Source organism: Oryza glaberrima, chromosome 6 (genome assembly GCF_000147395.1).
Source record: "Oryza glaberrima chromosome 6, OglaRS2, whole genome shotgun sequence".
Lineage (NCBI taxonomy): Eukaryota > Viridiplantae > Streptophyta > Magnoliopsida > Poales > Poaceae > Oryza > Oryza glaberrima.
Window position 1 is genome coordinate 26,258,002 of NC_068331.1, and position 15,679 is coordinate 26,273,680.

The window sequence follows — 15,679 nt, forward strand, 5'->3', positions numbered from 1 at the left end:
TCATCGAGTTACAAAATCATCCCCCAACCGCAAAACCAGATATCGGTCGTCCCTTAACTAATCAAAACCGGTCACAATAGATCCTTCGGTAGTTTTAACCCCGATTTTGTCTTACGTGGCCGCTGAGTCAGTGTGGGACCCACGTGGCACCCACGAGTCAGTATGCCACATCATCTATCTCATTCCTCCTCTCTCTCTCTCTCTCTCTCTCCTCTTCTCTGGGCAAGCCGGCCGGCGGCTGGAAAGGAGGTCACCGGGTGAGGCGGGAGAGGAGGAGAGCGGCGCCGCGACGGCGGCTGGCTGCGGCCGTTCCATGGAGGCCACATCTCGCGTCAGCAACACCAACAACCACCCGGCGGCGACGGCGAACCTTCTCGTTGGCGGCGACGACGCGGCCGTCCACGGGGAGACAGCCGTTGCTCGCCCCTGCTGCCGCCAGCTTCTCCTCCGCCTCCCGCGCCCGGAACGGCGACAGCCGCAGCGCATGCATCAGGCGGTCGCAGCGTTTCCATCTCACTGTTTCAGTTCCAGACAAACGTTGCAATGGCGAGCACAGCGGCAGCAACAACAAGTGAGCAGTTCCCACCGGCGGCCATGGGGCCCGTCGCCGCTGCGCCGTTGCTGGAAGAACCGTCGTACTAGGCAGTGACAACCTCGAAACAGCTGACGATGCATACGACGAGCAGCACGAGTGCAATGACCGGCTTGGAAGAAGAGCGCTCCATCTTGTTCTGCTTTCGCTTGCATGTTCAAAGTTCAGAACTCAGAGCAGAGACGATACACTTGAGCATTTTGCTCAAAATGGCAGGATTTATATAGAATTGCTTCATGGAATTATCTGTGAATGTTGACATGGTAAACATAGTACATATGCACACAAGTTTGTCCTTTTCTCTCGATCGTGTTCTGCTCGCCAGGTTGAGTTGGGGTTGATCTGGACGGCTGGTTTGTTGCTGCATACTCGTCTGAAAAGTTCAACAAGAAGATGAGGGCTTTGATTTTATTGCTGGTGTTCCTTCCTTTCTGCCTGTACCCCAACCACCCCGCTCTCCTCGAGGCGCAGCAGCCATTCGCCTAAAAGGAAACCAGTACTAACCTCGGGATGGTGATGGCCGCGACCGCCTGATGCGTGCGCTGCGGCTGTCGCCGTCCCGGCGCGGGAGGCGGAGGAGAAGCTGGCGGCGGCCGGGGGCGAGCAACGACTGTCTCCCCGTGGACAGCCGCGTCGTCGACGCCGACGAGGAGGAGAGCATCCCCTCATTCGCCGTCGCTGCCGGGTGGTTGTTGGTGTTGCTGGCGCGGGATGTGGCCTCCATGGAACGGCCGCCTCCCCACTGCGGCCGCCGCCGGCCGCCGTCGCAGCGCCGCTCTCCTCCTTTCCCGCGTCGCCCCGGCGGCCTCCTCCCCAGCCGCCGAACAGTTTGCCTAGAGAAGAGGAGAAAGAAGAAGAGAAGAGAGTGTGAGGAGGAAGGGAAAGAGATGGCGTGGCATCCTGACATGTGGGGTCCACGTGGGTCCCACGTTGACTCAGTCACCACGTAGGATAAAACCGGGGTCAAAACCACCGAAGGACCTATTGTGACCGGTTTTGATTAGTTAAGGGACGGTCGATATCTGGTTTTGCGGTATCTGGTTTTGCGGTTGGGGGATGATTTTGTAAGGGCAAGTACTATAATATCTCATATGTTGCCCCTAACAATGCCACATTGGATTGGGTGATGAGGTGGAGGAGAGAAGTGGAGAGAGACAAGATGAGCCACCCCTAAATCAAGAGGCAACCTCTAGACAAATTTAAAGAAGTGTGTGAGAGTATTAGAGATATTGGTATTTGTGTGTTAGAGGTGATGCATTGTATGGGTTGTCTCTTAGTTCATGAGTAAATAAAATAGATAAATTTAGAGGTGGTAGTCATATCTACCGCACTTGCCCTAACTCAATGACAAGTTGAGGGACCTTCGCTGTACTTTTTCCTTTTAAGAGATGTTTCTTTTTCGAAGCATTAACGGGCACAAGGACCTGTGCAGTCGTGCTGACCTTGGGTGGAGCATTTGACAGAAGAATTGGGAATTGATCCTATCATCAACGTTTTCAGAGGAAACGAGTAGCCGAGTAGGTATTAGGTAAACACCGTTTGGTGGACCGAATATACAGGTAGCAGAGCCGAGGGTTGAAGAGAGCCTAAAAACTTGGCTATGGGTGAACAATGGGCCAACCCCTTCTGCTTCTTTGATCCGATGATACATTCCAACGTTTCCAAAAAAAAAAAATCATGACAACGTTGCAAACGCCATGAGAAAAGAGAACATACTAATAGCATCAGGCATCAATTAAATATAATCTTATAATCATACGACCATTTTGGGGCTAATTAACCACAACATAATTAAGTAGATATCGAAATGCATGCATAAGTTAAAGTAAAGCTTCTCTTGGCAAACCAAAAACCCCACCAGCTGCTAGGATGGAGGTGACGGCACTCTCGATCCAATCCATACGGACAGACGGCATCAAACCATGGGTATGCTGCCTAGTGCCTACGTACTACTGAGGATCTTTGAGCACCGTGATGACGCACCTCACTCTGAAGGAATCACAAGCTAAAATAGCCGGGCTCCTCTCCAGATCGTCCTGTTTAATGAGCTTAACCCAGTCAGAGCTCTCCCTGGTGAGGTGAAATTTGCGCGACACAGTTTCAGCCCTGCAGTCGTGCTGGTTCCCGCTTGCATCACGCCAACGTGCCTCCGTCCAAGTGGAGCGGTGATCCATCAGGCGGCAGCTGAACGACGCATTCACGCCTCTCGCCCCTGCAGGTCCAAGGAAGACGAGCCTGAACGCAATACGGTAATCGCCATGTGCGACGAACACCTTTGGGTAGTAGCGGATCTCCCACTCGTAACCACCCACAGTGAGTCGCCTGGACGGGAAGTCGTTTTCACCGCTGGACTTGGTGGCAGAGTAGCCGTTCACCGTGATGTCGTGAACAGCCGATGTGGCCTCGGTGAGGTTCCACGATGAAAACGACATTGCTGCCGATCGATTGCCTTGTTTGTGATGGGTTCGCACTACGGCTACTGCAAGCGTGAGATGGCAAGGCTCAAGCAACTCCGTCTATGAGTACCCTATATATTTATATGTAGATTTGTAGAGGCAAGTGGAGGCTGGATTAATATCGGAACGAGAGGAGCGCATGCGACGCCCGGGTTGAATGTAGAACGCGAATTGTTTGGTCACTCTCGAGCTAGGCGTTTCGTTATTCTCACCGACGGGTTCTTTCCAAGGGATTAACGCACGCCTAAGAGCATATACAATAGCAGACTATTAACCAGCTATAAACATATTTTAATGAGATAAAAGATGAGAGAGAAGAGCAGTAGACTACAGATCTGTAGCCAGCTGCAACACGAACTCCAAGACGCAGTGAGTGTATGACAGTGGGACCATATACTAATAGTATAGTAAGCAACTATTATATAAAATGGCTATAGATAAATTAAAGCCAGTAGTTGGCTATACCATTAACCTTGCTCTAATACTACATGCAGTCATGATGACCTGTGAGGCTGTGACTGTTGGGAGGAGAATGAAAATTGATGTCACCGGCAATCCGGCAGTCCTGCAGACGGGCAGAAAAAATGTGTCTGCAATGTGCAGACTCTACTTGGTGCATACTGTATGCAGTACGTAAATTTCATCCAAATGCCAAATCTGCCACCAAACGCCTTGGCCTCATATGCCATTCAACATTTCATCCAGATGTACTATACACTACGGTGCCGTTCTTACAAGTTTGTATAACTTGAATTCCATAGTTCAGACTGCAACAATCCGAAATCCATGAAAAGTATAATAACTTAAGGGTGAATTAACTTAAATTCTAAATTAGTACTACAGTTCATGGAACAGATACTTCCTATAACTTGGGAAGTTCTCTGCCGAAAATCAGTTGTTCTGCTCAGGGTACCCTTTTGACTGCTCCAGGGAATCAGTTGTGTTCCATGTCTCTTAGTTGACGTAATTTTGTACAATTGCTTCCGCACACCAGTCGTGCACTCGTGCTTCCAATGTTATGCCTGGCGACAAACTGCCAGTGACACTTCCACAGTTCAACTGATGCTACACGTTGGAGCAGATTTCTTCGTAGGTATTACCTCCTTCCTGAAAATATAAGGGATTTTTGCATTGCCGAAATCCCTTATATTTTGAGATGAAGGTAGTAACATGCTTTTCGTCTTCCACGAGTTTATATAGCCTAACTGCCAGAGTGTCTCACGATATAAACGTCCTTCCATTTGTTGTTATTGGTATTTCATGACGGTCATCGTCCAACCACTTCAACCTGTTGCTGCGGTTGAGCAGCCTATCCCACCACGCTGCTCAGGATTTGTAGCTTCGAACAGATATACTGATCTCTGCTCCTTCCATAACCTTACAGGTGAACAGCAGGAATGAGTTCATTTCTGCATCCGGAAGTTGGAAACTGTAATGTTGGGGGAAAGGTTAAGGATCCGTTAATCATGATATCAATATGGATTTGATAGTTTAATATACGTACCACGTGGTGAAACCCACTGTCACAGCAGGAACAACTATCCCTGAATATATGTGCATTCTGCGTGCAGCACCTTCTTGTTCCTGAATTAGCCATTTCAAGGCTCCCCCAGCTGCCAAGTTAGAGCAGGATAGAAGTTACAATACTTTGGAACACAACTTCACCAAATAACGCACTTGAATATGGGCAGTTTGCAACTTTGCATATCTATCTTACATTACTTATGTTGCAACTCATAGGACTAATATTAGGGTGTAACCTAGCAAATGTAGAGTGAAACCCAGATTGACATGTGGTGTTAATAGTTACCTTTTTTAATAATTGACATAACCATTCTGAGTGTCCAGGACGCAGTACAGGACATTCCAGCCCAACATCGCTTGTACTGTGTGGAATCCCTAGGCTCTTCTCATCTCTATAGCTCATCGAAATCAATACTTGGCATTATTTTCTTCAGTAGGTTGAATGATGACACAGGTGTGTCACATTCTGCACTGAACTGCAGCAGCTCATTTTCTAGAACAGTAAAAGCATCAGCAAAAGCCTGCCATACAAATGATCAAACAGTAGGGTTAGTAAATATGCGCAATTTGTTACCAACAATTGATGCTTGAAGGCCAAACAAAGTTAGTCCTAATACAGTATGAAGACTAAAATATTGCTTTAGAAATTCTGAAGTTTACCATACACAGTATGATAACCCAGAAAATAGTAAGAACATAATTCCAGAAGGTGAGAAAATAAAGATACAAACAACTTAAAAAACACATATACTGCAGAAGAAAGGTCCAATCAACCAGCAAAGGGAGAATTATAAGTAACCTTGATACATTGGTGAATGCGGAAACAGTTCCTGCCCACATTATTGGCAGGGCAAAGAGGATCATCAATGTGTATTGGATCAATGCTGCAAATCAAGCATATGGAAAAATTACAGAAGGCAATAGTTGACAGAAACAGATAAACTGATACATTGATATTTAATTTTATCACCTGTGACCTCTTTCTCGGTTCAAATAAATGCCACTTCCTTGGATAGAGATACGCATATGGCGTGGATCAAATACATTCCTGATATCCAGATTACTCACTAATTAAATTCCATCTTAGATGATAATTATATTACTACTCCAAAACGATTGCAATTTGCACAGGATAAATCGCATATGAGCCCTATAGACTTTGAAGTTTGTGTCCTCCCTTATGTATTAAAGGATAAAGTGTCCAGATGTATTTTTCTTACCCAAAAAAGTATAGGAAATCCATCAAAAGGCTGCCCAGATTCTGTCAAACATGAAGGAACAGATATGAAATTAACTTAGAAGGAAATAAGAAAACTGAATTTAACTAAGAGAGATTGAAAAAATGACTTTGCCTGTTGTTACAAGTTACATGAAGGCTGATTACCAAAATAACAACCGGATGATACAGAAGCAAACGTCTAATAGGAAAAAGATACAAGAACTAGTAATGAAATAGAGCATATAAAAAACCCTTCTTCTCTATTCATGATTTGCAACTTACTTGGTTAATGGGCCGACCAAGATGATGCTCATGCTGAAGAAAACGAACGATTAACAGTACCTGCAAAGGAAGTTATAAACTGGAGGATTATTTTTCAGTGGGCTCTCAAGATACCAATATTGATGCAAATAATCTGGATTTTCCCTTAATTGAAAGAGAGAAAAAAGAAATGGAAGAAAGGAAGATCAGCAAGTATGAACTACTGTACAAAAGTGGCAAGGTACAAGCACAAATTAGTTAGCTGAGGACCGTACTTTACTGGGTCTGTTCTTTAAGGCTAAGTCATACAGTGCTAGATAATACTATGGATAGAAATGCATCTGATTAAGAGGGTTAATCCAGAAAAAAAAAACCTAAATCACCAAATAGTAAATATCTGGGACTAATCTACTAAAGTTAAGGAGAAAAAAAATAGCTATTCACTCATAATGTTTTTTTATTATTATAGCAACAATTTGAACGGTAAGGTGTCAGTTTAAGTTCATGACATCATTCACACCTAAGAAAGTTATCCAGAGAGTAATAGATAGCCACGACAGGAACAGCAGGTGTTATGAAAAGTTACATACCAAACAATACGAACTTAGACCACCAGAATATGGGTGATCCAAACTCCGGTCAGCCAAAAACTTCTTCAGTATTAAGGCAAGAGGCACAGCAGCAGGAAATTGCTGAGTTAATTCACGGACCTGTAAGTGAAAAAAGAAGGTGAATAAATAGACAGGGGGGCCTTAGGTCTCATGAAACATTGTTTGATAGATGTAAGCTTGTGATCTGCAAACTTTCTTACTCATGTCCTTATGCACAATATCTAGCGAGCAATGTGTGCAATATGTGCATATCTCAAACCTAATAAACAGCTGGCTGGTTGCTCATTCATGTATATATAAGACTTAATGTCTAACAAAACCATGTCATTGTGGCATCAAATCCTACACACTATGAAAAAATCAAAGTGTTGTAACCCATTGGTTCTTCAAACATATTCTTTTTCTACAAGATCTCAGTAAAGCAAATACTTATGGCAGATTGTAAAGAATTATTCACTCCGAGAGTAACATAATTATTTCATCCATATGATCCGCTAAGGTGACAGTATATAGAACATTTAGCATTCATTTGAGATGACATGTGACAGTTGACAAGAAAACAAGAGCATGCTGATAATTATAACTGTATGTATGGTCGGCATGTGACATTTTATGTACTGCAATAATTTATATATGAATAGTAAATACACTTTGAATTGACATCATGCATTCAGCATAATTTATTGCAATACTAAAATGGCAACATCGCACAGGAGCCATGGCAAAGAATAAATAATTAGAACCACATACGAAAGGTAATATTCTATGAATACAACAGACAGTATGACATATAATTGTACTTAATTATATACATATCCAAGAACCTGTATTGCAAGCGCATTTATGCTATAAATTCCTTAATGCTTATGATTCATTGTTCAAAGTCTTTGCATGAAGGTTGATTCTAAAACTAACAAATAGAAATAAAACTTATTTTCTTCAAAATATAAGGGTAGATAGTAATCTCTTTTAACTTACCAACTCAGTTGTCTGGAGTCCTGTGTGGGATGGTGATTTGAAACTTATATCAAGACGAATTGACTGCACAACATTGCCATCATCCTTGTTTATTCTTGAACACATTGGCATGCTGCTACCTTCTGAACTAGAGTTGTCAGAACGAGAAGGGCTCCCTTGATCTCCAAGCACATTGATGGATAATTGTTCGTGTGAGCTATCCAGAACAGAAGAATATTCACTGGACAAATTTGTGTCACAGGGCACTTGAGCTACAAGCATGATCACAGGTATCTGCAAATTTAATGACATACGTATGAGGAAAATAAAAAATAGCTGGTGAGCTAGCAAATGAAGGAACTTACCGCCGTGTTTTCAACTGTTTTGAGGGAATCAGTCCTAACCCAGTCCTGGTTTGCAAGACACCGTGCTGCATGCTGAAACAAACAAAAAGAAGAAGAAGAAAAGACTCAATGTAAAATATTTTCTTGACCGTGGTCTAAATATTACTGTAGTAACGTGCATAGTGTTCAGTAATTAGCTAAAAGCCACTAATTCACTGCGCCACGAAGATGCGCAGGCAAGAGGAAAAAAAACATGTGCATCGCAAGCCATGTAACATGAAAACTTATTTAATATCTAGAACAATTATGACGAATTCACTCTTCTAATAGTAGCATGTTGACCCCCACACATGCATTCTTCTAAAGAATGTAAACTAAGAAAGATAACTCCGATATAATTCATGCATTTCCTCCTAATATCCAGTTTCATTGCATTAATAACTTGGCATCCAGACCTTAAGAGGATAATAAAGCGCCATTGTGCACAATACAATCAATCATTAACAACCAAAATTCATCACAACAAAGTAATTTGCTAAAATTCGATAATATGCCATCGACCAGTTTAGAATGCAGAGTAAACAGCATACTGATACTAGAGAATGCGTCAGTCTGTTAGTCAAGGCATCTTACCTGGAGACACGTTTCCTTGATGCCATTCCTGCCTTCCAAAATCCCAGCTTCTTTTATAGGTTCCTGGAAGCAGCCACAACTTAGAATTGCACACTATGGCATGTAGGCAGGTACATTTGAACTACCAGTTACATGCATACCAATAGTAATGCAACTCACCAAATTACGAACTGGTGGAAGAGAAATTACAAGATCTACATCGCTTGTTGGAAGAGCCAAACCAGTGGCATTTGAGCCAAATAGATTTGTACGGGAACGAGGCCAGAGAACTTGCAAACACCGTGTGACCCTTTTGACAGCCCAATTAATATAGGGCTTCCTCACCAGATTCTCGGCAGAAACCTAAGTATCACATTTGGAATCAGCAAATAAGAATTGAGATCTTTTTACCATACTATAATGGAGATTTTCAAGGACTCAAAAACAAGCCACGGCATGGGATTACTTGGCATCAGAGTAAGTCTTTGATTGTTTGATCTACGGCTAATAAGCCGTGGAAAAAATGAACTAAGAACCAAAAGAAAAAATTATAGGCAGAACTTTTTATATATGTGTGCTTAACAGTTTAAAAGCCAATGCTGGAAAATAAAACTACGATGAAAAAACCTCAAAAGCAACTCTAAAATTAACTTTTAATATACAAATTTTGGTTGTGGCTGATAAGACAACAAGCAGAAAATGGGAGGCTAAAAGAAAAAGATCACATAGCGTACATACATGAAACTTGTGGCACAAAAAGGACATACCTGCTTACAGAATTGATCTATCTCTTCGTGTAGTGCATTGTGCATCAAAGAGAGGGATGCCTTGCTAGAAGAACAGTTTAACATATCTGGTGGTTGCAGAGGCAACGCAACATCTGGCTGCAAAAGGCATAAGTTAGAAATGCACAAAGTTGCATAAATAATATTTTCTTTGGATCACGGGCGTCCTTACATGTTGATCACGAGAAAGCTGTGAAATCTTAACAAGGTGATCCTGCAAGACAGTATCCTCAATTGATTGCCCCAGAGTACCAGCAGGACTTCCTTTATTTCCCCATGAAGGCCATACGACTTCAGGACCATCCAAGCAAAACTGAGCCCTGTTCAAAATTTTGTCCTCAGTAAACAAACTTCTCATCCCCCAATGTCTTGGGCTTGAGCTGCCAGATCTAACAATAGGGAATCCTCGTTTTCGTGACTCTCCCACAGGAGAAGGAGGCGGCGGCCTAGGGACTCGAGGAACACTAAGTACTACTGGCGATGGAGGTCTTCGTACAAGAGGAATATCCCTCCTGTTTGAAGGCACACATGGGCTCCTGTGATCATGACCCCCCTTAAATTCAGATCTTGATGGTCTTCGTGATATTGGAACAACTATTGGCCGCAGCATTGCATATGGCAATGTATCTCCCTTTATCACTTCGCTGCCACAAGATACACTCTTTGAAACTGAAATAGTTTTATCTTCAGGACTGTCTTGCATGGAAGATGGAGACTGCAACGACTCACTGTTCATGCCATTTGCTGTCATTGAATGACCAACAGACTGAGGGAGAGGATCTGGAGATTCATTTTGGGAACATACTGAAGTGGAAGGTGGTGAAGATACACCATTTGCATTATATGTACAAGGAATCCCAACAGGTATGTCATCAACAACTTGACTAACATCTGCCTCATGCCAAGCCCATGCACTGTCATCTGAGCTAAGAGATGGTGGCCTAGAAAAACCAGTTCCGGCATGCTCTGCAGGACTCCAATACATAACTCCTCCTCCAAAATATTGATTAATATCTCTTCCGGAAAGTCCGCGGCCATCAGATTCTTCTTCAGAAAACCAGTAGCTTTCAGTATCATCCCCAACATCTGATTTGTTTCTTGGATCACTGTCACCAAAATATTTCCTATCTTTCTCATTGCAAATACTACCTCTTTGAATTAGTGGAGCATGAAACCCTGACCAAGCGGAAGATTGCATCTGCGGAGTATATAATGGATCATATCCTAAAGCATTGTTTTGATTCAATTTACCATAACCTCTGAAAACAGGAGGCCAATCAAAACTTAAGGGCACTGCAAGAGAGGATAGCACTTGATTGCATCCAGCTTCAACTGGCGGATTTCTCATCTGATGGTTGGGTGGAAGGAAAGGCTGTTCAAATTGAGCTGGCCATCTGTAACCAACATCAAGATGCAACCTATCTGTTGTAGCAGGGCGCTGTTGCATTTCCGGTGAAACAAAATGATGTGGTGCTACACTAGGCCACTCATATGATGTTCCACCCAGTGTGTTTCTGTTGTACACATAATATTCACCTCCAGTTTTCATTACCCCGCCATTGTCGCTTATAGCACTGTGAAACATATTAGTAGGAATAACAGGTGGCAATATTTTTTCAGTTGCCACTACAGAGTTACGATCAACAGTATCACTTCTGGAAGGCAAACAAGAAGATGGTTGGAGTGTAGATTCATTCTGGCCATTCTGCGATATGACCTGCTCATTCATACTAAAGCCATCAGATGTTTTCACACTCTGAGAACATTCTGTAGTCAACAACGAGCTGACTCTGGGAGAATGCAAGGTATCTTCCAGTTTTGTGTTTCCAATGCCTTTTACATCTGTTCCATTAAGTGCAATGGAAGAGTCACAGCAATTCACTGCTTTGGGAATGCAACTCTTGGACTGATGGACATATGATGGGAGATGAGGTGAGACATGTGTTGCTTCAACAGGTTTATTTGGAGCTTCTGTAGCAATATGAGGAGCATCTGTCTTCAATGTGCCAGATCCAGGGTTCTCAGTTTTCATCAGATTATGGAGCTTAGTTTTTCCTTTACGCTTATTTCTCTTTTTGCTGTTACATTGGTTCTTGCAGTCACCCAACCCAACAGTTTGCTCCTAAACATATGGAGGTTATCACTCATATTCATGATTAAACTAACGCACACAAAAAGGGGGGGGGGGGGGGGGAATTCGGATAATAATGCTTACCACCTTTGGCGTTGGTGCAATTTCCTTGCAAAGATTATCTTCAGATGCATGTTCAATAGTAGTGCGCACAACAGATGGACCCTGTTGATCTGGCAAAACCTTAGGATCATGACTATCTGAGCTACTGCATCCGATGTCCTGGAAAGATGTCCTTAAGTCAGCTAGGTAACTTTGTCAGTGAATCACATAGATCTGTGTCTATATCAATTGAAGAGCAAGCAAAGCATCAATACCTTCATTTGCTTAGAAGATGTTATTAGCTTTTTCGAGCTACTGGACTTCTTCTTTCCTTTTCGAGAATCACCGCTGATCTTTTCAACATCTTTCTTTTTGGCAGCCTTTGGTGCTTCATCCCCAATGAGTTCAAGATTTATACTTTCCGTTGACACCACCATGAGAATTCCTCGTAATTTCATGAGTATATGGTCAGCAACAGTACCAGCTGACATTAATTTAGTGAAAAAGATTGCATCACCACTACGGTTAGAAATATTGCTCTTCAAGTACACTATCTCCTGAACCAGCATCAGCCTTTGCAATTCTTTCACGAAAATGGGATTCTTCTTACAAGACAGTGTGCTTGGAACATCAAGACAACAAGGTCGATTCCTTCTGAAAAAAGACTGCCGTGTGCTTTCATAATAAGTCTCTGCAACAAATGACCCTGGTTCACCTAAGCAGAAACTGAATTTCTCGCTAGAAGCAATATATGTTCCTTCAATGATCTCATTAGCCTGCAAACTTAAGCTATTAGCATATTAGGTGTGCCTAAGCCATAGCAACTTAACCAACTTAACTACTACCAACTTATGTGATTTTCTTGCCAAATTATAATCAGTATGTAAAACAAGCCTGAACACCAATACACCACATCAAATGGCTAGGTCAACAACAAAGTTCATATAGTAACTAACAATTGTTTGATTCATTAGTTATAACAAGTCTAGTAAGGGCACATTTGTTGCAAAAAGGAAGATTAATTATCAATCCACGTGTATAATGGAACAGAATAAGTCCAAAAGGTTTCAACTAGTTATGCTATATCTAGGTGAGAATTGTGGGTACATCAAGTCATACAGGCCAAAAGTAACTTACTTGTGTTAGCTTGGTAGTAACTATCACATAAAAGCAATCCTATAAAGACAAACAAAATATCTGACTCAACAAAACTTCAAAATCATCTTTATCAGAAACAAACACCAATAAGACGTCATTATTTGATATGATTTTTAGAGCCCAACCTTGTTGGGGAAAAAATGATAGAGTTGAGCAAAAGAGTTATTCTTTTCTTCTATGTACGTAAAGTACATAACAACAAGAATTCCGTATATCATTTCCAACGCCAGTAAAGCATAACTAATGCTTAGTTTGATCACCCATTCTTTAGATGATAGCAAAACCTTGAAATCTTTCCATGGAAAGATTCATAGATTTTCCCTTCTATTCAATAGCCCATTAAATCTTCTTACTGACTTAAAATCAAACCTACATTGTAAAAGTTAGCATTAACAGTTTAACACAAACCAAATCATCACTTCTTTCTTTCCCATGATTCCATGAAAACTAGGAAGCACACGTTTCTACAGAGTTGTGGAGCGCATATTCAGCTTGTTTTCCAACAACTGATTTTAGAATAGCATAACTATGCATCAGTATCTTTGCAAATGTTACTTTGATCACATATTTGCTTTATTTCCGCACCACCTTTCTCACAATCGTTCCTTTTACACACAAAAAATGGCAAAGCTAACTACCCAAAATACAAGCATCGATGCTTTCGACTTCCATAGAAGATACAACTGAGAAATGGAAGCACTGCAGTATTCTAAATCCATGAATGCAAATTATTTCAAAATGCAGTACAAGTAAGCATATTACCAGTGCTGTAGTGCCCTTCCCAAAGAATGCTCCCATGATCCTTGCTCTCACCCTCGGCTCCAGCCTCATCCACCAATCCACATACCCTTTCTCCCTCCAGAACGCATTTGCTGCCAATCCAGCTTTCTCCTTGACACCCTTCCCAACCCTCACCGCCTTCCTCCCCCCACCTCCACCTCCACCACCTCCCCCCGCCGCCGCCCACGACATCCGCAGCGCGATCTCCACCCAATTTGCCACGAACTCCTCGATCACGTAGTACCCCTTGGCCTTCAGCCAGGGCAGCTCGGGGAACTCCTCCCCCGCCATTGCCACCAGGTCCACCTCCCCGTCACCGCATAGGAACCTCCCACCCGAGATCTCGTCCATGGCCGCGACGAAACCGTCGAGGTCGCCGAGGAGTTCCTCCGCGACCGTGATCGCGTCGAGGCGCGACGACGACGCGGGGGAGGAAGGGAAGAGGAGGAGGTGGTCGAAGACGAGCCCCTGCCCGCGGGATGCCTCCGCGGCGCGGGCGAGGAGGCCGCGGGAGAGCCGCGAGAGGACGGTGGGCGCCGCCGCCCCCTCCTCGGCCACCGCCGCGGAAGAAGGGGAAGGAGGATGCAGCACGAAGAAGGAGGAGTGGCCGCGAGCGCGGAGGCGGCGGAGCATGGAGAGGAGCGCGGCGGCCGCGGCGGGGGTGAGGAGGGAGGTCGCGGCCGCGGCGCGGCAGGGCGGGGAGAGGGAGGCGAACCACCGGAGGATCGCGGCGCGCGGGGAGGAGGAGGAGGGAGGGGGAGGGGTCGCGGTGTGGTAGAGGGAGAGGTGCGCGGTGAGGGCGTCGGCGAGCTGCCGCGCGGTGCGCGGCGAGGCGGAGGCGGAGGCGGAGGCCATGGTGGTCGCGTGGTCGGAAGTGGGGAGGTGTGCGGCTTCGCCTCCGGTGGGGTTGGTCGGGACCTGGGAATTGGGGGAGGAGGGAGGAGTATGGCCAGTGTGGGCTGGGCCTGCGTCCGTAGACGGGGGAGAGACATGTGAAGCTGTGTGGCTGGCAGGTGGGGCCAGTGGGGACGTGAGGCAAAATTCTTTTGCATTTTTCACCTGTTGTTCGTTATTCCTTTTTCTAGACTTGGATTGATGGTTCCAAATATTTTGCACTTATTTTGTTTTTTTACTAGGTGAAACCCCGCGCATTGCTGCGGGAATTTAGTATGATAAAAAAAAATAACGTGTAAAATAGCTAGATAACATCAGATTAAGTAAATTAATGTGGTTTATGATAATTTAAATTTAAATAGTATGTGGAATGGTGATTCAAATGTAAAAGGTAAGGTGGTATGATTTTATGGAAGAAGAAAAATAGGAAGATAGTTTGGACTGTAGATTAATCATCTAAAGGCTAAAAACAATTGATGTGATATGACTTAATTAGAGGAAAAAAAGGAGAAAGATAATTTGGACCGTAGATTAATCATTTAAGCACTAACTAAATAAGAATAAACTATATAAGTATATAGGATATCATAAAACATAATAAATATATACATTGAAACATTATGTTAATTATGTTGGACGATAATTTAACATGTTTGTATTTGAAAAGCTCTTAAATTATAAAAACTATAAAAATATAGCATGTTTGCACGATGTTTAAATGTGATGATTGTTAGTGGATGATGATGTGGCATTTTGTTAATTAGTGGATAATGATGCGGCATCTTGTTAGTGAAAGATGATGTGGCATCTTTGCATGTTAAGCTTAAGAAGTTAGTGGGGGATAACTTTATAGTAAGATAGGATTAGAAACACGGTACAAACATAGACGCTTAGGGCCCCTTTGATTTGGAGGAAAATCATAGAAATTTTGGAGGATTTTAATCCTATAGGAAAATTTCATATGAAGCCCTTTGAAACAAAGGATTGAATCCAATCCAATCCTTTGAAATTCCTATGGAATGGACAATCCTATAGAGATTTTGGAAGAAATTTAGCAAGAGCTTTAATCTCTTGGTAACTTTCCTTTGAGTCTATCTCTCTCATCCAATTCCTACGTTTTTCCTGCGGTTCAATCAAACGTTCATTCCTGTGTTTTTCCTATGTTTTGCAATCCTCTGTTTTACACTTACATTCCTATCAAAATCCTGCGTTTTTCCTATTCCTACGTTTTCTCAATCCTGCAATTCAAAGGGGCCCTTATAGCGCACACACACTTACCTTACCCTTATTAAATGTAGAATTTGAATCCAAGT

At 43.1% G+C, this 15,679-nt stretch overlaps 3 protein-coding genes across 5 annotated transcripts; all 3 read right to left on the reverse strand.

Annotated features, from left to right (window-relative positions):
• Positions 1-498: 498 nt before the first annotated feature.
• LOC127777458 (uncharacterized) lies at positions 499-1,465 on the reverse strand. The gene is made up of 2 exons (XM_052304057.1): positions 1,097-1,465; positions 499-965 (listed from the first exon to the last, which is right to left on the reverse strand). The coding sequence occupies exons 1-2, from the start codon at positions 1,314-1,316 to the stop codon at positions 835-837; spliced, it is 351 nt and encodes a 116-aa protein (XP_052160017.1). The 5' UTR covers positions 1,317-1,465; the 3' UTR covers positions 499-834.
• Positions 1,466-2,541: 1,076 nt separating this feature from the next.
• Positions 2,542-3,024, reverse strand: LOC127777051 (uncharacterized). Its single transcript, XM_052303560.1, has one exon. The coding sequence runs from the start codon at positions 3,022-3,024 to the stop codon at positions 2,542-2,544; it is 483 nt and encodes a 160-aa protein (XP_052159520.1).
• A 478-nt stretch (positions 3,025-3,502) lies between these two features.
• LOC127776488 (uncharacterized) lies at positions 3,503-14,410 on the reverse strand. 3 transcript variants are annotated; one of them, XM_052302876.1, is made up of 18 exons: positions 13,455-14,410; positions 12,672-12,710; positions 11,810-12,310; positions 11,580-11,714; positions 9,534-11,483; positions 9,344-9,460; positions 8,757-8,939; positions 8,598-8,660; positions 7,986-8,057; positions 7,642-7,914; positions 6,643-6,762; positions 6,074-6,133; positions 5,793-5,833; positions 5,543-5,620; positions 5,372-5,456; positions 4,859-5,093; positions 4,553-4,661; positions 3,503-4,477 (listed from the first exon to the last, which is right to left on the reverse strand). In XM_052302876.1, exons 1-16 carry the CDS (start codon positions 14,325-14,327, stop codon positions 4,965-4,967), a joined length of 4,719 nt encoding a protein of 1,572 aa, XP_052158836.1. In that variant the 5' UTR covers positions 14,328-14,410; the 3' UTR covers positions 3,503-4,477; positions 4,553-4,661; positions 4,859-4,964. The 3 variants fall into 3 exon arrangements, with proteins under 3 accessions (XP_052158836.1, XP_052158835.1, XP_052158837.1); XM_052302875.1 differs by having other exon boundaries at positions 11,577-11,714; XM_052302877.1 differs by lacking the exon at positions 12,672-12,710 and having other exon boundaries at positions 3,504-4,477; positions 11,577-11,714.
• Between the last annotated feature and the right edge of the window lie 1,269 nt (positions 14,411-15,679).